The sequence below is a fragment of the Oncorhynchus mykiss genome, chromosome 16, assembly GCF_013265735.2.
Source record: "Oncorhynchus mykiss isolate Arlee chromosome 16, USDA_OmykA_1.1, whole genome shotgun sequence".
NCBI classification, from domain to species: domain Eukaryota; kingdom Metazoa; phylum Chordata; class Actinopteri; order Salmoniformes; family Salmonidae; genus Oncorhynchus; species Oncorhynchus mykiss.
The window spans coordinates 20,230,482-20,254,633 of record NC_048580.1 but is presented as its reverse complement, the minus strand read 5'-3'; the positions used below and the strand labels follow the sequence as shown (position 1 = coordinate 20,254,633).

Here is a 24,152-nt window from a genome sequence, read left to right as displayed (position 1 = left end):
GCGAAGCAGGCCAAGCAGGTGTTTGTGGTTAGAGAAGTCAATGAGAGAAGTGAAAACATTCTTGCTTGGGCTCAGTGGTCTAAGGCACTGCATCGCAGTGCTTGAGGTGTCACTACACCTCACCCTGGTTCGATTCCAGGCTGTATCACAACCGGCCATGATTGAGAGTCCCATATGGTGGCGCACAATTGGCCCAGCGTTGGCCGGTGTAGGCCATCATTGTAAATAAGAATTTGTTCTTAACTGACTTGCCGTGTTAAATAAAGGTTAAATCTAATTTTAAAAAGTAAAAAATGTACTTCATTTTCTCAAAATCTAAAGGCACAACCTAGATTGGAGCCAATGTCTTAAGCAGTTGAACATGTTATTACTCCAACCTCATGAAAGTCACAAACTGACACGTTTTTCATTTTTGTCAAAAAAAACTTTACATCGAAGGTGTGCCTTTGATTTGACGGCCTGCACATGCTCAGTTTGACGCAAGACGACTGTTAGACCCGATGACGTGTTTCTGTGCATGAGCTTAGCTAGCCAACGTCGCCTTGATTTGCATACAAGAGTGATCAGGGGTTTCCATAGGAGATGCAGTTTCTGCCTATCTTCATAGTGTACTGTCTTTGGTAATGCTATGTATTAAGTGACTCACGTGCAGGGTATTGGTCTCGATGGCCTCAGAGACCTCACTGGTCCAGAAAATGGACGAGGCACAAATAACAACCTGACCAGGCCACTGCAACACCCACTTTTTCCTGGGGACCTGCAAAATAATAATGTGTAAAAAAATAAAAAATAATAAATTTGAAGTGTAATTGTCAATAAATTGTATTTATGTCTTTACTGTACCTCGACATACTGGTCCACTCCTTTGTGGATGACATCTCTAACGCTGGTCATCATCATGCTTTCCACCTGCTGTAGCCACTTCTCCACCATGCCCTGCATGGGATCACACCACACAGTCACATCAGCGTGTGTGTGTGTGTGCCTGAATGTGTGTGTGTGTGTGTGTCCTACAATAGTACCTTAGCTTTGGCGGGGTAGAGCTTGGTGCTAAACGGCACTAACTCCTTCTCAGAGCTGATCATGCCAGTGATCTCCATGTCCTCTGTGAACTCCAGCTTGGCGATGCCCTCGAAGCACTTCTTCAGGTGGGGCTGGACACGCCTCGGGTCCTTTGTCTCTGACAGGATCTCCAGCAACTCATCGTTGGACAGGAAGAAGAATCTGTGGATTAGATTCAGTCAGAGGTGAGTCCGAGATGGCAGCCTATTCCCTATGTTTTGCACTATAAAGGGAATAAGGTGCTCTTTCAGACATATCCTCCGACTCATTGCATTTTGATTGGAGCATAAGCCATTCACTGTGATTGAATTGAGATGTACCAGTTAAATACTAAATCAGTTGACAGTTCTGACAGTTCTCCAAGGGCCTGACTCTTCAAGGGCTAAATGGGCTACACAATCTTAACTCACAAGTCTCCCATAGACATGAATACACACAAGATTGACGTAAATGCTAAAATACACACATTTCATGTGAGCATTAACATACAGTGGTACTTATACTGTCAAAGTATGTCAAAGTGACAGGCAATTTCAAAGAGAATGTTAATAGTTGTTAGAGTTACCTGGGGAAGAATAGTCTCTTTTTCTCCAGGTAGGTGTTGAGGCCTCTCTGGATGTCCTCCAGAAATACATTGGCCTCCTCGAGACGGCCAAGCATGTTGGCCTGGTCTGTAGCCACCAGCACACGCGTGTCCTTCATCTGAACACACACATACAGGGTATTGGTCAAGATAAGGAAATCCCCACACACATATAGGCACGCACACACAGTCATTTCGGGGGTGTGTGTGTGTCTCACCGCCTCAGCGATGATATCTTTCCAGTATCGGTCCACGATGGCAAACTTGCGTCCCTCCTCAGGCATCTGGGCGATGATGTCCTCAGAGCTGAAGATGGGCTCCAGGTAGAGCCAGGTAGCTTGACACTTCAACATGGAGTCCAAGATGTCCTGCATCATCAGCAACTTCTCCTCCCATTGCTGAGAACGGGGGGAGAAGGGAAAATAGAGATTTGAGATTGAAGTGAAAATGATAAAGAAAGTGAGAGGTAAGAGAAAGAAGAAAGAGAGAGTGAGAAAAACAGAAAGATTTAAAAACCCTTAGAATGAATGTACAATACGAACGTACATTACAGGAGAACATTGGCTAGTATCAATTTCATGGCCATGAATGATCTCAACTGGGATGTCACCCAATCCAGTAGACCAGAGATGACAGGTGGCAGTGTGATGATCCTACCTTACAGTCAGCCTCTATGGGCTTGATGAAGGGTGACCCTCGCATGGTCTGGGTCTTGATGACGTGGTCGTCTAGGAGCACTTGGATGTCGTCCACTGCAGATACAATACTCGTACCCTACACTCGCACACACACACATGCGGAATAAGAGATGGCTTCTTTCCACACCCAACATCACACAGCACACATCAAACTGAACCAGTCTGGCCTATTAAAGGCCCAGTGCTGTAAAAAACATGATTTTCCTGTGTTTTATATACAGTATCAGTCAAAAGTTTGGACACAGCTACTCATTCAAGGGTTTTTCTTAATTTGTGCTATTTTCTATATTGTAGAATAATAGTGAAGACATCAAAACTATGAAATAACATATATGGACTCATGTAGTAACCAAAAAAGTTTTCAATATTTGAGATTCTTCAAAGTAGCCAGCCTTTGCCTTGATGACAGGTTTGCACACTCTTGATATTCTCTCAAACACCTTGGCATGACTTTTCCTTCTGAGTGAGGATCAAAGATAGCCCCCCCCCCCACCCCCTCTCCCACCAGAGAGGAAGGGGGGGCGGTTTTATGATTTTAACAACCTATCGTAAACTTTCTCTCTCTTGCCTTTGCAGTATTGAGAATGGAATGTCTGAGTGTTAGAATATACTTTGCAGTACTTTAACATCAAAAGATTGGATATTGAAACAATATTTTTAACATAAACCATGTGGGGAATGGTTGGTGGGGATCGAAACAATAATCATGTCATATAATTTAGCATTTTGTGATGTCATTACGGATGGTATAGCAAGATAACTGTATCTTTAAGAGCTTTCACAATGTAGTTTTGCATCTAAATGTTGTAAAACTTATATGATTAAATATGAAGTTGTGAAAAGATTAAATGTGATTTTGGCCTTCTAGATGAGAATTGTCTTTCATGTAAGCTTTTGCCGAGTCAGTGACCACGCCCATGTGAGCACAGACATTGTGGCAACGTGATGGAACCACCCTCCAAGGCGAGTGCATAAAAGGACTGCTAACGAAATTTACAACAATATGTGCAGCGCGAGCTGAATACGTTGAAATGGTTGCAATTTAAATACAGACCAGCGTGACCGACAGTGTGAGCTGAATGTTACGAAATGGTTAAGACCCTCTGAAACTCGATGAGTGAAGAAGGCAAAGACTATACCAAACATTCTCAGTCTGCAGCTGGGTAATGTATTGTAGTCTAGAACTTTGACAAAAAACACGAGAAAGATCCCATCAAGCAACCATTGGAACGTCTGAAGGATCCATTCTAACTTCCAGAACAAAGCAGCCTACTACAACTTAACTTTGACAAGGTAGAGGTGGTACAGAGAAGATAGCCCTATTTGGTAAAATACCAAGTCCATTTTATGGCAAGAACAGCTCAAATAAGCAAAGAGAAAAAAACAGTCCATCATTACTTTAAGACATGGTCAGTCAATCCAGGAAAATTTGAAGAACTTTCAAAACTTTCTTCAAGCGCAGTCGCAAAAACTATCAAAAGCTATGATGAAACTGGCAAGGACCACCACAGGAAAGGAAGACCCAGAGTTATCTCTGCTGCAGAAGATAACTTCATTAGAGTTACCAGCCTCAGAAATGGCAGCCCAAACAAATGCTTCACAGAGTTAAAGTAACAGACACTGTTCAGAGGAGACTGCGTGAATCAGGCCTTCATGGTCGAATTGCTGCAAAGAAACCACTTCCTTGGTGTCCACATCACCAACAAACTACTACTATATCATGGTCCAAACACACCAAGACAATCGTGAAGAGGGCACAACAAAACCTATTCCCCCTCAAGAGACTGAAAATATTTGGCATGGGTCCTCAGATCCTCAAAAGGTTCTACAGCTGCACCATCGAGAGCATCACTGTATGGCAACTGCCCGGCCTCCGACCGCAAAGCACTAAGCAGTGCGCACGGCCCAGTACATCACTGGGGCCAAGCTTCCTGCCATCCAGGACCTCTATACCAGGCAGTGTCAGAGGAAGGCCCAAAAACTTGCCAAAGACTTCAGCCACCCTAGTCATAGACTGGTCTCTCTGCTACCGCATGACAAGCGGTACCAAGTCTAGGTCCAAAAGGCTTCTTAACAGCTTCTACCCCCAAGCCATAAGACTCCCGAACAGCTAATCAAATGGCCCCCCGGACTATTTGCATTGTCCCCCTCCCACCCCCATATTTATGCTGCTGCTACTCTCTGTTTATTATCCATGCATAGTCACTTTACCTCTACCTACATATTACCTCAATTAACAGGTGCCCCCGCACATTGACTCTGTACCGGTACCCCCGGAAATATAGCCTCGTTACTGTTATTTTATTGTGGCTCCTTAATTATTTGTTATTTTTCTATTTTTATTGATATATATTTTTAATTATATGTGTTTTTATATTGAACCTTTATTTAACTAGGCAAGTCAGTTAAGAACAAATTCTTATTTACAATGACGGCCTACTCTGGCCAAACCCTAACCCGGACGACGCTGGGCCCTATAGGACTCCCAATCACTGCCGGTTATGATACAGCCTGGAATTGAACCAGGGTCTGTAGTGATGCCTCTAGCACTGTGATGCAGTGCCTTAGACGGCTGCACCACTTCAGTTTATTTTAGTAAATCGTTTTTTCTTCTTAAAACTGCATTGCTGGTTAAGGGCTTGTAAGTAAGCATTTCACTGTAAAGTCTACACCTGTTGTATTCGGAGCGTGTGACAAATACAAATTGATTTGACTTGCTTGGGCCAAGAAACACGAGCATTAGTCTCTGTGAGACGCAGAGGTGAACGGATGATCTCTGCATGTGTGGCTCCCACCGTGAAGCATGGTGGAGGTGTGACGGTGTGGGGGTGATTTGCTGGTGACACCGTCATTGATTTATTTAGAATTCAAGACACACTTAACCAGCATGGCTATCACAGCATTCTGCAGCGATACACCATCCCGTCTGGCTTGCCCTTAGTTGGAATATAATTTGTTTTTCAACAGGACAATGACCCAACACACATACAGTCTGTGTAAGGGCTATTTGACGAAGAAGGAGAGTGATAGAGTGCTGCATCAGATGACCTGGCCTCCACAATCACTCGGCCTCAACCCAATTGAGATGGTTTGGGATGAGTTGGACCGCAGAGTGAAGGAAAAGTAGCAAACACGTCCTCAGCATATATGAGAACTCCTTCAAGACTCTGAAGCTGGTTGAGAGAATGCCAAGAGTGTGCAAAGCTGTCATCAAGGCAAAGGGTGGCTACTTTGATTTGTTTAACACTTTTTTGGTTACTACATGATTCCAAATGTGTTATTTCATAGATTTGATGTCTTCACTGTTATTCTACAATGTAAAAAAAAAAGTTAAAATAAAGAAAACCCCTTTTGACTGGTACTGTATATTTCCACACTATGAGGTTGGAATAATACTGAACAATTGTGAAAATTATGATAATGGCCATTTAGTGTAAGAGCTGTTTGTTTTGGTGGGAATTTTGGCCTACCTGATGACATCACCAGGTGGTAAATTATTTAATAGACCAATAAGAGTGTTCCAAACCTCTGCCTATAACAGCTCATTTTCAGTTTACCCCTCACACCAGTCCCAGACAGTCCTTGCTTGAGAAATTGTTCTTGCTAAGAAGCTATGTGAAAACAATCACAATAATGTACTTAATTGTTACCCAGAAATTATTTGATATTGAGATAAAAATGGCTGCATTGGGCCTTTAAGAAAGTTGATCCTGTCTAGGGTGTAATAGTATCTAATATTGGCATACTTGGTTACTTTTTAATAATTTATAAGTCCAGATGACAAATTCTGTAATTAGTTAATACTGTATGTGTGTGTGTGTGTGTGTGTGTGTGTGTGTGTGTGCATTTGCGTGCCTGCTGCTGCTTACCGTGTCTCTGTAGGCAGTGAAGGCAAAGCAGAGCTCAGCCCATTCAGTCTTCATTTTCTCCATGGCCTTCTCCAGAGAGTACTCCTTACTGGCAGACGCCCCTATCTCCTCAAGCCTGAGAGTTGAGGAAGGAAAAGTCAGAGACAGCTTCACATTGTACAGCAAATCACAACCTAACACATTTATGGAAAAGAGCAGAAACCCACTGAAAACAGTATTATCACTCGGGCTGGGACAATACCAGTATCGCAATATTCTTTCCATGGCAAAAATGAAAACACAAAGCAGACCATACTCTTTGGTCCTTTATAAACCTGCTGTATGTAAAATATTGTGGGCTATAGCTTGGAAAATAAATTAAAGGTGACTCTGGATGACAACATAATGATGTTTGTTTCCAATATTAGGGCTGGTTTCCTAAAGAGGTCAAATCCGCTTTGTGTTTTGTTTCCTTGCCACGGTATTAACGCGTAAGGTGCTACTGGTAAAACACTATACCACATTGAATGTCATTATGGTAATAAACCACCAATACAGTCCCTGTTTCTCACCAACAATTATTCGGATTTCAGTTCCCTCCTATCTATCGCAATGCTAAGGCAGAGTGTAGTGTAGGAATGATGGGTTCTTACTTGTCGGAGAACTTGGACAGGCCCAGCTCCACCATGTTAAACAGTGAGGTGTCCACATCTGGCTTGACATCGAAGCCCACGATGGTGCTGATCTGAAAACAGGACACAGAGAAGCATCAATTATTCATCTCAGCTTCATGGATCACAGGTATGCAGGACTCACTGGCCATCTTATCTGAGGTTGAACTGTCTGGTACTGATAAGAGTTGTACTTTGGCTACTGACTGTTAATGATAATAACGTTTTTTTTTTCAATAACAAAATATGACCCATTTTCAGACTAACTCCAATTTTAGGACAAGCTGACAATGTTTTGTAATGTGTTATCATACATAAATCCTTAAAAACACATTATATTCTGTCTCCTGGTTCAGTGTTGGTGCTCTGCTTCAGAGCTCCAGAGAGGGAGGGTTAGGGTACTGACTCTCTCCCAGTGACGGTCCTTGATGCCAGGATTACAGATGGTGGTGAGGATGGGCAGGTGCTGCTTGAATTTGTCAATCTTGATCTTGAAGCTGTCGGCCACGCGGCGCGGCCCTGACAGGTCGGAGAAGGACTTGGTCAGCTTGTACATGGTCCTCCACATAGTGACCAGCTCTTCTGAGATCTTCTCAGCATTCAGGTGGAGGAAGGGACCTGGGAAGTGTGGCGCAAGATGAGAAAGTACACAAACAAGTAAGCAAACAAACAATCATTTCGGACCACAATGTGTAGAAACAAAATATACAGTTATTACGGCAGTTCTTTCTATTAAAAATCTTATGCGTGGAACCATTAAAGTTATAATACCAGTTGACATTTATCATAAAACTATGATACATCTTGATACATGTTTTACAACATGGCCTGTGTGTAGTTCTGTACCATTCATCCAGATCTCTGATTTGTTCTGGAAGTTGAGGGCATTGGTCCACAGCTGGTCATAGGGCTGCTTGTTGCCCATCAGGGTCTGCAGCATGGGGAACTGGCTCTGCTCCTTCTCCAGCAGAGTCTCCTCTTTGTTGATGTCCTGGAGGTGAGAGGAGAAGGCGACAAACCAGTACCACGTGAAAGTCATTCAGTAGCAAAAGCAGCAAACACAGCAACAAAACCCACAAGGTGATCCGATGGCTGACAAATTCGTTTTGCATATCGCATATCATTACAAGCAGTTTCAGTGACGGCAGGTCCAAACTGAGTTAGTGAAGTGAAACAATTCATAAACAGAAAAAAAACAGATTCAGTTTGAACCATTTTCCGATTTTCCTTTCACTCACGTCCAGTTCGGTGACGGCGGCGTCCAGACAGGAGGTGAGCTCGTTGAGCTTCTCCACGTTGTTTTTCATCTCCTCCAGGCTCATCAGCTCCTTCTTCTTGAAGGCCTCCACCTCCTTCCCCACACACTGCAACATCTGGTCAAACTCTGCTGTCCTGAGGAGGAGAGGAGACTCAGCATGAGACAAAAGACGTCTGTGGTTTTGGTCTAGTATTGCTGTTTTGGTTTAGTGTGTATTTCATGAAGAGAAAGAGGGCAGGGAGAGAGAGAGAGAGAGAGAGAGAGAGAGAGAGAAAGAGCACGGAGAGAGAGAGAGAGAGAGAGAGAGAAAGAAATTAAAGAAAAAAGAATAGAAGAGATGTCTCAATGCAAGGTTTAGTATTGGAGGTTCCGGTTGTAAAGTTGACATGATGGTTCGGGATGATGATTAGCCTTATTAGGGTCAGGACTGTCAATGTGTACTGGTGTCTACCTCTTGAGGAGGTGGTCCTCGGCATGTTCTCTCCTGGTGGCCAGACGGCTCTTACTGATCTCAAACACAGCCAGGATCTGTTCTGGCCAGTGGAACACACTACTGTTCAACTTCACATCATCGTCTGGAGAGAGAGAGAGCACAGAGATATCATGGTAGGTATAGAACTAAACATGCAAAACCTCCAACACAATAAGCAGTAACACTTCAAAGGCGTTATCCAATTAAATTAACTTGAAATCTTATGGATAACACCTTCGCGATCCATAAAATTTCCCCATTTAAATACCAATGCAGAAATGTGTTTCCTAGAACGACAGGTGTTCTACTCTACATGACCAAACAGCATATCTGCTCAGTGCATCTCAATTCTATGCCCAAATCCCCAACCGTAAACAACTATCGACCGAGGTCCTCCATTACGCACGAGGCAGGGTGGCGTAGTCCAAGAGGAAGCTGAGGCGGTTGGCGGCCTCGTTGATCTCATCTTTCAGCTTGTGGACGGTCACCTCGCTGGTGTGCTTTAGGTACTGGTTCAGGGCCACCAGCTCCTCCGTGTTGCCTGGGGCCCCTGTGATGGTTGCAGCGATCTCATCATAGCGGTGACAGATGCTAGAAAAAGAAAATCGGATTTCTGATTATTTTCTTCCAACAGTATGGGAGATGTAGCTCATTGTTATAAGTCAAACACTTCAAAGGTAGCAGTAACATTAGTACACAATAGTAAGAGCATTACATAATTGAGTGGATTTACCATCCAGTCATTTTTGTGTAAAGTGTGGTCTTATGGGTAGTGTAGTTCTAAAACATAAGGAGTTCTTCCCTCTCTCACCTCTTGTTGAGCTCTCGGTTCTCGTCCACCTCGAAGACGATGAGCCTGTCCTTCAGCCTCTCAGCGCGGTCACACAGGTCCTTGTTCAGGCTCAGCACGTCCAGGCAAAACATGGACAGGGGCACCGTGATGTGCATTGAGGCAATCTCCTTCCACAACTGCTGCACACCCTCGATTTTCTGAGAAGGGGTGGGTAGAAGTAAGTGTTCTCATCCGATCTCCAAGTTCGCATTCGAATAATAGCCTCTATTTTCAGCTTGACAATGCAATTCATGTTAAATGGTTGAATATTTTTTAGGTTATACAGTACCAGTCGAACGTTTGGACACACCTACTCATTCCAGGGTTTCTTTATTTTTACTATTTTCTACATTGTAGAATAATAGTAATGACATCAAAACTATGAAATAACCCATACGGAATCGTGTAGTAACCAAAAAAAAGTGTTAAACAAATCGAAATATATTTTATATTTGACACTCTTCAAAGTAGCCACCCTTTGCCTTGATGACAGCTTTGCATACATTTGGCATTCTCTCAAACAGCTTCATGAGGCAGTCACCTGGAATGTACGTCAATTAACAGGTGTGCCTTGTTAAAAGTTAATTTGTGGAATTTATTTTATTCTTAATGCATTTGAGCCAATCATTTGTGTTGTGACAAGGTAGGGGTGGTATACAGAAGATAGCCAGCCCTATTTGGTAAAAGATCAAGTCCACAATTATGGCAAGAACAGCTTAAATAAGCAAAGAGAAACAACAGACCATCATTACTTTAAGACATGAAGGTCAGTCAATCTGGAAATTTTGAAGAACTTTGAAAGTTTCTTCAAGTGCAGTTGTAAAAAAACATCAAGCACTATGATGAAACTGGCTCTCATGAGGACTGCTACAGGAAAGGAAGACCCAGAGTTAGCTCTGCTGCAGAGGATAAGTTCATTAGTCACCAGCCTCAGAAATTTCAGCCCAAATTGTGAGGATCGACGCTGGAGACGAAAAGCAAGTACAGGGAGTAAACATTTAATAAACAACGGACATGAAACAGAACAGGAAAAGAGTCTGGACAGGGGAAAAATTACGACATCAATGACAATAATGCTGACACAGGGACCCACCGGAGGAACAGACAGATATAGACGGGGCAATCAACAAAGTTAAGGAATCCAGGTGAGTCCAATGAGTGCTGCAGCGCGTAATGATGGTGACAGGTGTGCATAATGAAGGCAGCTTGGCGCCCTCGAGAGCCAGAGAGGAGGAGCGGGAGCAGGCATGAGAGTACCCCCCCCCCCTCTAGGGGTGCCACGCGGCGTCCCACCTGGGTGAGCCTAACGGGCCGGCCGAGGGATGGGCGCTGGACAAGCTGGCTGAGGCGTAGAAGACCGACGAGCCAGCAGAGGCGTGGGAACCCAACGATCCAGCTGATGCGTGAAAGCCAGACGATTCCGCCGAGGCGTGGGAGCCTGACGAACCGGCTAAGGCTAAGGCCTGATGGGCCGGCTGAAGCATGACGTGCCGACCGAGGCAAGAAGACCTCTCGAGCCAGCTAAGGCGTTGAAGCCCGACGAGCTAGCTGAGGCACTACCGGTTCCATCGGCGACGGCACCAGGACCCGACGTCACCAACCAAAACAAAAAACAAAAACTCCCTGATGCTTCCTTTACTGGTGTCAGCATTCTGTGAGGATCGACGCTGGAGATGAGAAGCAAGTACAGGGAGTGAACATTAATAAACAACGAACATGAAACAGAACAGGAAAAGTGTCTGGACAGGGGAAAAATAATGACATCAATGACATAATGCTGACACAGGGACCCACCGGAGGAACAGCCAGATATAGACGGGGCAATCAACAAAGTGAAGGAATCCTGGTGAGTCCAATGAGCGCTGCAGCGCGTAATGATGGTGACAGGTGTGCGTAATGAAGGCAGCTTGGCAGGCATGACACAAATAAATGTTTCACAGAGTTCAAGTAACAGACATCTCAATATCAACTGTTCAGAGGATACTGTGTGAATCAGGCCTTCATGTTTGAATTGCTGCAAAGAAACCACTACTAAAGGACACCGACACCAATAAGAAGAAGGTACTTGCTTGGGCAAGTACGAGCAATGGACTGGTGGAAATCAGTCCTTTGGTCTGACGAGTCCAAATGTGAGATTTTTTGTTCCAACTGCAGTGTCTTTGTGAGACGCAGAGTAGTTGAACGGATGATCTCCACGTGTGTGGTTCGCACCGTGAACCATGGAGGAGGAGGTGAGATGCTGTGGAGGTGCTTTACTGGTAACACTGTCTGTGATTTATTTACAATTCAAGGCACACTTAACCAGCATGGCTACCACAACATTCAACAGCGATACGCCATCCCATCTGGTTTGCGCTTAGTGGGACTATCATTTGTTTTCCAACAGGACAAAGACACAACAGGCTGTGTAAGGGCTATTTGACCAAGAAGGAGAGTGATGGAGTGCTGCATCAGATGGCCAGACCTCAACCCAATTGAGATGGAAAAGCAGCCGACAGGTGCTCAGCATATGTGGGAACTCCTTCAAGACTGTTGGAAAAGCATTGCAGGTGAAGCTGGTTGAGAGAATGCCAAGAGTGTGCAAAACTGTAATCAAGGCAAACGGTGGCTACTTTGAAGAATCCCAAATATAAAATGTATTTTGATTTGTTTAACACTTTTATGGTTACTACATGATTCCACATGTGTTATTTCATAGTTTTAATGTCTTCACTATTATTGTACAATGTAGAAAATATTTAAAAATTCAGAAAAATCCTTGAATAAGTAGGTGTGTCCAAACTTTTGACTGGTACTGTAGGTCTACTAGTAGTGTTTGAAGGAAGGACGGCAGAGAGGCAAATCTACCTTAGTAAAACCTTGCAGGGAATGTTTTTCTTTGAGGAACGCCACTATATCCTGCTTTGCAGTGTTGTCTAGTAGGTTGCTGTACTTCTTATACACGTTCAGGTACCTGGAGATCATATTGAAATATTGCAATGAGTAATTTTCTTATAATAACCTTCATCCACCAAACAGGTTAACATAAAAGTATTGGAAGAAAGTAGAATGTCAGATAGTTGACTCAAATTTAGGTAGTATAGGTTTAGTTATGTCCCCATACTTCTTTGGTCCCACAGTGTTCTTCTGGAAGATGTTCTTGGCTCTGTTGATCAGGTCTGTGACCAGCAGCTCATCAGGTCTGACGGAGTGCAGATAAAGGCCCTGTCCCTGGATTTCTGGGAACAGGTTACACTCCACCTGTACAGAGAAGACCAGACAAACTGTCAGTCACAGTCCTTTCCATGCTGAGCACCAGAACAAATTGGTCACATTCAATGGGTACAAATGTGAGTAAACGATTTTAAAGCCCACATGCAGGCTTTTTTTATTACATTTTTTAACTGTATATGTTTAATAAATCACTGTGAGTTTTTTCCATGAAAATAACTCAAAATATTTGTTTAGTCATTTATTTCCCTGAGCCTCCTTTTGCCATTGAAATTATCGGTCTGTGCGGTTAGGATCATTTAGACTCTGAGCCTACCCCGCTTACCACTTCAAAGTATGAGGATACATATGCAAATAAAAGATGAATGGTCATTGGTCAGAATAATCTGATCAGATTGTGATGTCATGATGTGGGCCAAAAACTCCATCCCATCTAAACAGGCTGTAATTCCAGGATATATTTTCAAAATCTCTTACACTAAAAGGGCATTATCATATTTTTCACAATTTCAGAGTTTTATTTCAACCTCATAGGGTGGAAATATCATAAAACAGGATGGCACCGCCACTTTAAACTGTTAATATTGGAAATGTTTTAATTACAGAAATAGATTGAACAGATTAGATAAACAACTGAACATTAATCATGAAGAACTGAAAGGACAGCAGGCTGAGAGTTCTTTTTTTTTTATACCCGTGGGAGTTTCTGGGCGCTCTTGATGATCTCCATGAAGCCCCGGTGGATGAGCTCCCAGCATTCCTGAAGGCTGGGCAGGAAGACAATGCGAGGCTCCTCCACCCTCAGCTTGACCAGCAGCACCTGAGGCTGCACGAAGCGCATCTCGTCAAACACTTCACCAAAGTCATTCCCGTCCTGTCCAACAAATCATAGAGAACAGAAGAAATAACATTGGTCTTCTTTATAATGAACTAATTTAAATATATAGGCACAGTATGTGTCCCGCTCTTCCCTTCCCCTGGCCCTTGAGGGTGCCAGATTACCCTGCATCACACGCTCCTGCCATCCATCACCCACACCTGCCTTCCCTCGTCACTCGCATCAGCGTTATTGGACTCACCTGGTCTCACTTATCACATGTTCCTTTATTCCCTATATTTGTATGTTCCCTTGTTCTGTTCCCCGCTGCTGCATTGATTGTTTCTTCTCTTAGTTTCTGTTTGCTGACGCTGTGCCTGTCTCGTTATATGTCCGTCATTTATTAAATGTTTACTCCCCGTACCTGCTTCGTCTCTCCGGCGTCATTCCGCGTGACAGTAGATGTCCTAACCGACTTGCCAAAAGTATAGTTTGTTAACAAGATATTTGTGGAGTGGTTGAAAAATACATTTTAATGACTCCAACCTAATTGTATGTAAACTTTCGACTTCAACTGTAGTTATTCCTCTTTTCCAGATGGGATAGGGCAGTGTGCAGAGTGATGCTGATTGCATCGTCTGTGAGTTTGATACCCCTGATCTATAGTTACACACATGGTTTACCCTAACTCGATTACACCCGTTTGATCAGACCAGATCCGCTCTACAGGGTAGCCTAGTGGTTAGAGCGTTGGACTAGTAACCGGAAGGTTGCAAGTTCAAATCCCAGAGTTGACAAGGTACAAATCTGTTGTTCTGTCCCTGAACAGGCAGTTAACCCATTGTTCCTAGGCCGTCATTGTAAATAAGAATTTGTTCTTAACTGACTGTAGGTGACCAAATACTTATTTTCCACCATAATTTGCAAATAAATTCATAAAAAATCCTACAATGTGATTTTCTGGATTTTTTCTCTCTCATTTTGTCTGTCATAGTTGAAGTGTACCTATGATGAAAATTACAGGCCTCTCTCATCTTTTTAAGTGGGAGAACTTGCACAATTGGTGGCTGACTAAATACTTTTTTGCCCCACTGTAATTTTCTGGAATTTTCCAAGCCGTTTAAAGGCACAGTCAACTTAGTGTATGTAAACTTCTGACCTACTGGAATTGTGATACAGTGAATTATAAGTGAAATAATCTGTCTGTAAACTATTGTTGGAAAAATGACTTGTGTCATGCACAAAGTAGATGTCCTAACCAACTTGCCAAAACTATAGTTTATTAACAAAAAAATTGTGGAGTGGTTGGAAAACAACTTTTAATGACTCCAACCTAAGTGTATGTAAACTTCCGACTTAAACTGTAGGCCCATTATTATTTCGGGCACAGTTTCGATTTGGTTTTAGTAATTTGAATGTCGATTGAGATCGTCCCACAAGAAAATAATTCCGGGGATAACAGGCCGGATTGAATGGGCTTGCGGGGCCATTTGTTTGACACCTCTTGTATAGATAGTTGAACCGTGGTTGAACCCTGACAGAGTTGAGTGGTTAGACAGACCTGGTGCAGGGTGAAGAACTGGAGCAGGTCCTGCAGGGAGGCAATGATCAGGCTCCGGAGCTGTAGGGACATGAGGGCGGCCACGCAGGAGAAGAACTCCTGGGCACTGACTGGGGCCACGTGGTCACTCTGGGGCACCAGGGGCAGCCAAAGGTTCTTGTAGGTGACAAACAGGGACACACAGCGCGGCAGCCACCTGCAAAACACAGGCACTGGGGTCTCATATAGTCCACATGAGGGATTGTTGTACGTACACCGAACAATAATATATACACAATATGCAACCATTTCAAAGATTTTACTGAGTTACAGTTCATATAAGGAATCAGTCAATTGAAATAAATGTATTAAGCCCCAATCTATGGATTTCACATGACTGGGAATACAGATACGCATCTGTTGGTCACAGATACCTTTAAAAAAAAGGTAGGGAGGTAGATCAGAACACCAATCAGTATCTGGTGTGACCACCATTTGCCTCATCCAGCGCAACACATGTCCTTCGCATAGAGTTGATCAGGCTGTTGATTGTGGCCTGTGGAATGTTGTCCCACTCCTCTTCAATGGCTGTGCGAAGTTGCTGGATATTTGGAACTGGAATACGCTGTCGTACGCGTCAATCCAGAGCATCCCAAACATGCTCAATGGGTGAAATGTCTGGTGAGTATGCAGGCCATGGAAGAACTGGGTAATTTTCAGCTTCCAGGAATTGTGTACAAATCCTTGGGACATGGGACCATGCATAGGTGATGCCGGCAGATGAATGGCACGACAATGGGCCTCAGGATCTTATCAAGGTATCTCTGTGCATTCAAATTGCCATCAATAAAATGCAGTTGTGTTTGTTGTCCACAGCTTATCCCTGCCCATACCATAACCCCACCACCACAGTGTGGCACTCTGTTCACAACGTTGACATAAGCAAACCACTCACGCACACAACGCCATACACGCTGTCTGCCATCTGCCAGTACAGTTGAAACTGGATTCATCTGTGAAGAGCGCACTTCTCCAGAATACCAGTGGCCATCAAAGGTGAGCATCTTCCCACTGAAGTGGGTTACGATGCCGAACTGCAGTCAGGTCAAGACCCTGGTGAGGACAACGAGTACGCAGGTGAGCTTCCCTGAGACGGTTTCTGACAGTTTGTGTGATTTTTTCGGTTGTAGTCTCAGAAGCCGGATGTGGAGGTCCTGGTCTGGTGTGGTTACACATGGTCTGCGATTGTGAGGCCGTTTGGACGTACTGCCAAATTCTCTAAAACGACATTGGAGGCGGTTTATGGTAGAGAGATTAACATTAAATTCTCTGGTGGACATTCCTGCAGTCAGCATGCCAATTGCACACTCCCTCAAAACTTGAAATATCTGTGGCATTGTGTAGTGTGACAAAACTGCACATTTTACAGTAGCCTTTAATTGTCCCCCAGCACAAGGTGCACCTATGTAATGAGCATGCTGTTTCATCAGCTTCTTGATATGCCACACCTGTCAGGTGGCTGGATTATCTTGGCAAAGGAGAAGTGCTCAATAACAGGGATGTGAACCAATTTGTGCACAACATTTGAGAGAAATTTGCTTTCTGTGCATGTAGAAAATGGCAGGGATCTTTTATTTCAGCTTATGAAACATAGGACCAACACTTTGCATTTTGAGTTTATATTTTTGTTCACTGTATATGCCCCCAGTGATTGAATAGAGGCTTGCTGGCAGCGGTGTGACACCATTTTGCCACCAGTGGTTGATAGGAAAGTTGCCACCAGCATTCTGCCGCTTACAGTGGTCTGATACAGTGGTCTGATACAGTAGGTGCTTGCTTGCTGGTCCCCTGTATGTGTGTACTATTGTTGTGACACATGTATGTGTCCCCTGTATGTATGTTACTCTATTCCGCCTCCAGAAAAAGGACGAAACCTAGCAACTGGTGCAATGTTTAGGCATTTCAACAGCGCCACACCAGAACATGATCTCCTTTGGCTCTACTGTGGTTGGCAAGGGAAACTGAACTTTCAGAGAACAATGGTATCCAAGCAGGCACAAACTCAGAAAAAAAATCAACACATTTGTGAAATTTCAATGGCTCATATTTCAGCCACAAATCATGTTTACTGGTCCCTTGCTCTAAACACAGCAGGTTGCAATGGAATCCTTAAGTGAGAAGAAAGACACGACAGGGGTATGACACAGTGAACAAGGAGAAGACATGAGACTCTCACTACAACACCGGGATTAGCCATGCAGACCTTGGCCTATCTGCCAACCTGTATGTCAACCCGCCTGTCTGTCTACCTGGCTGAATGACTGTCTATCTGGTTGACTTGACTGACTATCTACCCGTCTGTCTGGCTGGCTGACTGACTGTTTCACTGATTGTTTGATTAACTGCCTGCCTGACTGACTGAAGACAGTAGGTTACTAACCTATTAGCCAGGTCGTCCCTGGTGATTTGGCACTGTCTCTGAATCAGGTCTTCAAACTCTGTGGGCAGCAGGGGGAAGTTGGCAGAGAAAAGGTCCCCTAGTCTCACAAACCTCAAGGAGGAGAAACTGAAAGGATGAGAAAAGAAAGACAGAGCGACATAAGGGTTAACTTGTGTTATCTGAACTGTGTGTCCACTTTACTTTCGCACACCGATCAACTCTTATTTGAGACATTTAAGACATGGTTATTAACAGTAGGGGTTCATGGTGATTCACTTGGTTTGATCAACGAATGCAGGTTAATACAGGAGATCAACAGAGCACCATGCATAGGTTCAGGCAAGTCCATTAAGAAACTGTATCTGAAACTCTATCTTCTGATCCACAGGAAGGAGATTAGATCATTTAAACAATTTAAACAATTGTTTAGCTTGTTTTATGGTACTGAGCTTAGTTTTGCTTCCTTATGTTTTTTTTTTGGTAAACAGTTTATTTAAACAGATTGGTAAACAGATTGGTTGCCAGAGCAACAGTGTATTCTGCCACATATAGACCTACTACCAAATGTGATCTGTGATTTGGGGAATGTAAACCTACGCAAACCATTTTGTTACCTAGTTTACTGGAACTACAAACCCTGACACAAAATGGAAACGGTTGCAGTTGATGCTCATTTTAAGCCAGTCTTTGCTCAGGCTACTAGGCTACCTGTTCACCCAGAGGTCTTGCAGGTGGAACATCATGGGGTTGAGAGTGAAGAGGTGCTGGCTCTGCCAGGTGTGGGCCTGGCTGTAATTGCAGGCCCAGGGGACGGGCCCTCGGATCACCCTCCTGGGGAAGGGCCTGGGGATGCTGGAGATGAACAGACGCTGCCTCTCCGACGGATCCCTCAGGATGTAGTCAACTGGTTGGATCCAAGAGGGGAGACAGAAAACATGGAGGCAAGGGAACTTTCAGTGGGGGAAGGGTGATTTGATAGACAACCACATTGCTTTGATAGGAATGTTTGCAAATATGTGTAGGCTATATTCTTTTCAGTTGTTGCTGGATAGTAAAATTAAAATGACTATCTACATTATTAGTACACTCATTACGAGTAGTGTATTAATAAATTAAAGTAGTATTGCGGTACATGTAAGAAACATTGCAGTCATGTAACAAATTATCCTGCTACTGGTAGTATTGCTCACCTATGCTCTTCTTGAGACTGAAGCCGTAGTCTTTGTTGACCTCATCTAGCAGATTCCCCTTCAGTATCTCCATGTCCCTGCTGCTGTCCTGAATGCCAGGGGGCAGGAGCTTCATTATGTTCTTAATCTGCTGGGGGGGCTGGTGGGCCAGCATTGGGCTGTGGACGCCGTTACTAATGTAGTACACGTACCTCTGTAGAAATCAGCAAAACACTTCACATCAAGTATACATCCAAAATTAACACGCTGCCAAAAGAGTGAAAGCAATGGAACTATTGACTGACTAAATTGGTTGAATGGACTGGAGGCTATACTATTCTAATTGCCTGCTCTATTCTATTCCCACTATTATATTCTCCTCTATTCGGTTACATTCTATGTAATTCTATATAATATATAATATTTCCTTCTCTATTCTATTTCCTTCCATATTCCATTATATTTCCCTATCTATTCTATTTCCTTATCTATTCTATTCTGGATGCTTACCTCCAGGTCTCTTTCTGTAGGTTCTGTCTCAAAAGGCCACATCTGTTCCTCTTGGCGCCGCATGATGTCCAGCTGCTGTTTGGGAGTCAGGGGTCGGCTGATGGGGGGCAGAGGCTCTCTGGGGCTGAACTTAAGTCCAGGTGAGATCGAGGTGTCAGGAGCTGAATCCCTGGGATTGAGATGACAAAGCATTACAAAGACCACTTCAATGACACCCCTTTGTCCAGATTTCAGTGGTCAACACTTAATGTTGATGTATTTGATAGGTATCTTACCATCCCCTGGGGGTGAGTCTCTTTCTCTTCTCAGCTGGGCTAGATGCTAAAATGAGAATTAAGATAAAATATTCTATCTTGTTTTGGATATTATTGTTTTGATGCCACTCAATTCAGCACCGATCAGGTGGTCAGCAAAGTAGCAACAGTGGGATGAATCAGAATCAGAATTATTCACATATGAAAATGTCAAAAGGATACAAGGTGCAGGTACATCCCCAAGTGAGTCTTTGACGGTTCCAGGTCTCCTCTGTAGGTTTCTGATCTTCAGGTGACGAGCCTGGGGGCTGTAGTTGTTCCCAATGGACTCACTGGGGGTGCGATGGTGCCGTTGTTCCTTATGAGGGACAGCCAGAGTCCAAGAGGTGTTCTGGAGGATGGGTGGGTGATGGCTGTGCCTGAGAACAATCTGGAACAATTTAAAAGTAATGAGTTAACTTGCAGGAATGACATGGAATTGTCCTAGTAGGTATGCACACAAAGGAACACACTAATAATAATTTCCCACCAATCAATAGCACTTTAGGGACTGGCTTCTTTACATAAAGGTCTTACTTGGTAAAGCTCTGATGGTTCTTCACTAGAGGCCTGGGGCTGAGGTGGGAGACCAGGTAGTCCTCTTGCATGACTCATGTTATATATAGAATCATCCTCCATCTGCAGTTCAAATAGAAACTCTCACTCAGCTGAGCAAGGCTCTCTGGCCATTACATTCACAAACACACTTATGTTGTATGCATAATTTAGTTATCAAAACAAAGCATAGCCTACCTCTTTTAAGCGTTCCATTTTTAATTTAGGAAATTGTCAATTAAATAAGTAACGTCAAGCTAGAGGCAGTGGTTATACAGCGGATATAACATGTTTTTAAAGACTAAACCCTTTGAAATATGTGTCTAAAACACACGAACCCACTGCAAAACCTGCGCACACCAATGTGCGATGCAATTGTATCCGCACAGAATGATTTGAAACATTCCAATACACCCGAAACATTCCATTACAGTATGTCACAATTAGCCTACCTGTTGCTGGTGCTTTCGCGACAGAATTTCCATTCTGGCAACATGTCGTTTCTTAGCAAATGCCATTCCTAAAATGTATCACAAAGCTTCGTTTGTGACATCTCTCACAAAGTTTTCAAAGTGCCACTGCCACACTGCTTGAAATACCAACTCTGGCACCAACTCATACAGCCATTGTCATGACGAGTTGTAGGCGAAGTAGCTACTGTAGTCCACCATTCTACCCGGCTAATATAAGAATGGGAAAATCAATGTTGATGACACTATTCTGTAGTTAAAGAACTACAATCAGCTACAATGTCTCTATCCGGGGACTTCTCTCCCATGGTAACAGCTGTCGTTACCTAGCAACGTGAGGCACGAAAACTTTTAGGCATATGTTTCAATCAAATGTTTTTACTTAGAATGACCAGCAAATAGTACCAAATATTGTGCTTGAGCTGGACTAGAAAGACAGTTATTTTGCCTGTCATGAGATTTTGTTCTGACTGAGAGACTTGACAGAATACACTTAGCTGAGTCATACATATGGGATTTGAAGATTTATTTGTGCATGCAGTCATCCATAAACGCAATCATATTATGCTTCAACATGGGATGATTGTTGATAGGGAGATTGGACAAAGGGAATTCCCACGCCTACAATCAGTACCGCGAATGTATGTGAAAACATCGATTTACAAAAAGTTTCTAATGGCCACTAGGGGTCACAACAAGCTAGTTCGTGGTAGTGAGGTCAGTGAGGGTTTGGTTGCGCTGATGTGGCAAACAGAGACAAACTTATTCAACTGTTCTCTGAGATTTAAAAGAAAGCCAACTTTGGGATTTTTTAAGATTAATATTGTTGTTTCAAGGTTGCACAGTGACATTGAAGACCTGCATCTCAATTCACGAGAGAGTAGACTAAGTAGACTTCTCATCCTACATTCCAGGTAGGCATATGATGCCTGCTTTTACTTATGTTTTGGGTTTTCTTATGCTGCTTTTGATGAATTACCATAGTGATGAAATTATAGTGAGGGAAATATGAGTCCTTTATTTTCTGTGCTGTCCTGACCCCTCTCTGGTACAGCCCGTGCTGTGCATTCTGGATACCTGTGGCTAAATCTCTTATAAAAATCAAAAAATCACCTTCAACACCCAACATGGTGCAAGAAGATTACGTCAAATGCTGCCCGAACTTGTCAAGACAGGGTCATTCCAACTGTGTTCAAAATTAGATTCACTCAGAGATAGACAGCTGATTAGACTTTTGAAAACATTGCTGCTTTTTTTGTGATAAAAGTTACTAAAGCAGGTTTTGTGAACTTGACATTCTGTCTTTGTCTTGTATAGAGTAACATTTATATTAGCTTTGTTTGACACAAAGCTAATATAACTGCCAGTGGCACTCTATTCAAGAAGAGAAGAGGACTGGACTGGTAACAAATAGACATTACATGATTTGTTGTGTTCCTTCAGGCTTGTCGGGTGTAAATTACTGGTAGTTGAATACAGGTTATTTAATGAAACTCATTGTGCAAGACTAAAGGAATTATTATCACAGTCTTAATTCATATAAGCAAGAGTGACTACTATTTCTCCATCATTTTTCCATTATTATGAGTGACCAATGGGGCCAATAAGTGCTGTGTGGCATACCTCCACTTTACATTGAGAATGTAACTTTTACATGTAAAGTTATGTTTAAGGCCATACAGGTTACAGGTAATAGCTTGGGAGTTCATTCAAGTTCAACTATAGTATTTGGCCACACATGGGCACGTCCAGGTCTGTCTGTCAGGGAATGGCTTTTATGCACAAACATGATAGATGAGACAGACCTCAGGGGATTGGAGATTTTCAAAATAAAAGTCCCAGAGCAGGCCCCTGACCCATTTTCATTGTGATGTACCATAAAGCGAATCATAAGGAAAAAGCTGTCTTTTCATGCTTGCCTGATGTAAATATAGGTGTTTAGACACTCTCGCCTGAGAGCAATGTGGCATTACAGGGATGATGGATAAGTAGTAGGGAGCACAACAAGAATGTAAGCGGCCTGGAAAGAGAAGGAAGGGCGATCCATCACACGCCCCCAAAGCCCTTCACTCGGTGTCTATTATTTAAGAGATTTCAGAGAAACCCTGGGGGAATGAATAAGGGGAAGAATACTAAAAAAAAGGAGTGAGGGAGGGAGCAGGCAATGAAAGATAAGGAAACAGTGTTTTTGAAGAGAGCACGAGAGAGAGGATTGACTGAGACCAGAAATCAGTTTGCTTAGAAGAACCCCATCAATACCCCATTGGTAATGTGCTGTGGTTTTTCTCTCTCACTACGGTACTTACCGTGGGTCTTAAAATAAAAAATAAAGCCCACCCAAGTTAAGGAACTCCATTGAGCTTTTAACTTAATACTTACTTTGTTGTAATGCTTCAGCATTTGGGACACTGTAAAGTCCATGGAGAACAAGAGTACCTCGTCCCAGCTGCCCACTGCACTGAGGCTAGGTAACATGGTCACCCCTGATAAATCCATGATAATCGAAAATTTCAATAAGCATCTCACCCCCGCAGCTACTCACCCAAGCCTCCCCAGCTTCTCCTTCACCCAAATCCAGACAGCAGATGTTCTGAAAGAGCTGCAAAACCTGGACCTGTACAAATCAGCTGGGCTAGACAATCTGGATCCTCTCTTTCTAAAACTATCCGCCGCCATTGTTGCAACCCCTATTACCAGCCTGTTCAACCTCTCTTTCGTATCGTCCCAGATCCCTAAAGATTGGAAAGCTGCCGCGGTCATCCCCCAAACTGTTACAGACCTATATCCATCCTGCCCTGCCTATCTAAAGTCTTCGAAAGCCAAGTTAATAAACAGATCACTGACCATTTCGAAATCCACCGTACCTTCTCCACTGTGCAATCCGGCTTCCGAGCCGGTCACAGGTGCACCTCAGCCACACTCAAGGTACTAAACAATATCATAACCGCCATCGATAAAAGACTGTGCACTGTGCAGCCGTCTTCATCGACCTGGCCAAGGCTTTCGACTCTGTCAATCACTGTATTCTTATCGGCACACTCAATAGCCTTGGTTTTTCTAATGACTGCCTCGCCTGGTTCACCAACTACTTTGCAGACAGAGTTCAGTGTGTTAAATCGGAGGGCATGTTGTCCAGACCTCTGGCAGTTTCTGTGGGGTGACCACAGGGTTCAATTCTCGGGCCGACTCTTTTCTCTGTATATATCAATGATGTCGCTCTTGCTGCGGACGATTCCCTGTTCCATCTCTACGCAGACAACACCATTCTGTATACCATTCTGGCCCTTCCTTGGACACTGTGCTAACTAACCTCCAAACAAGCTTCAATGCCATACAACACTCCTTCCGTGGCCTCCAACTGCTCTCAAACGCTAGTAAAACCAAATGCATGCTTTTCAACTGTTCGCTGCCCGCACCCGCCCGCACCCGGTTCCGACCTAGAATATGTGGACAACTAAAAATACCTAGGTGTCTTGCTAGGCTGTAAACTCTCCTTCCAGACTCATATTAAACATCTGCAATCAAATCTAGAATCAGCTTTCTATTTTGCAACAAAGCCTCCTTCACTCACGCCGCCAAACTTACCCTCGTAAAACTGACTATCCTACCGATCCTCGACTTTGGCGATGTCATCTACAAAATAGCTTCCAACACTCTACTCAGCAAACTGGATGCAGTCTATCACAGTGCCATCCGTTTTGTTACCAAATCACCTTATACCACC

General features: G+C 43.5%; 1 protein-coding gene across 1 annotated transcript in view; it reads right to left on the bottom strand.

The window, feature by feature from the left end:
• The window catches only part of dnah3 (dynein axonemal heavy chain 3), a 48,888-nt gene extending 28,258 nt beyond the window's left edge, over window positions 1-20,630 (bottom strand). The window contains exons 1-26 of the mRNA XM_036946454.1: window positions 20,411-20,630; window positions 19,941-20,042; window positions 19,587-19,794; window positions 19,386-19,431; window positions 19,111-19,279; window positions 18,622-18,814; window positions 18,140-18,335; window positions 17,432-17,557; window positions 15,013-15,208; window positions 13,329-13,508; window positions 12,528-12,664; window positions 12,272-12,377; window positions 9,404-9,582; window positions 8,999-9,183; window positions 8,572-8,695; window positions 8,101-8,254; window positions 7,709-7,853; window positions 7,269-7,480; window positions 6,845-6,936; window positions 6,213-6,327; window positions 2,303-2,419; window positions 1,864-2,043; window positions 1,628-1,764; window positions 1,023-1,224; window positions 844-936; window positions 647-757 (exon numbers count right to left, since the gene is read on the bottom strand). Of these exons, the coding sequence (XP_036802349.1) occupies window positions 647-757; window positions 844-936; window positions 1,023-1,224; window positions 1,628-1,764; window positions 1,864-2,043; window positions 2,303-2,419; window positions 6,213-6,327; window positions 6,845-6,936; window positions 7,269-7,480; window positions 7,709-7,853; window positions 8,101-8,254; window positions 8,572-8,695; window positions 8,999-9,183; window positions 9,404-9,582; window positions 12,272-12,377; window positions 12,528-12,664; window positions 13,329-13,508; window positions 15,013-15,208; window positions 17,432-17,557; window positions 18,140-18,335; window positions 18,622-18,814; window positions 19,111-19,279; window positions 19,386-19,431; window positions 19,587-19,794; window positions 19,941-20,042; window positions 20,411-20,476 (3,771 nt within the window). The 5' untranslated portion in view covers window positions 20,477-20,630. The remainder of the gene's footprint in view (window positions 1-646; window positions 758-843; window positions 937-1,022; window positions 1,225-1,627; window positions 1,765-1,863; window positions 2,044-2,302; window positions 2,420-6,212; window positions 6,328-6,844; window positions 6,937-7,268; window positions 7,481-7,708; window positions 7,854-8,100; window positions 8,255-8,571; window positions 8,696-8,998; window positions 9,184-9,403; window positions 9,583-12,271; window positions 12,378-12,527; window positions 12,665-13,328; window positions 13,509-15,012; window positions 15,209-17,431; window positions 17,558-18,139; window positions 18,336-18,621; window positions 18,815-19,110; window positions 19,280-19,385; window positions 19,432-19,586; window positions 19,795-19,940; window positions 20,043-20,410) is intronic.
• Window positions 20,631-24,152: the final 3,522 nt, after the last annotated feature.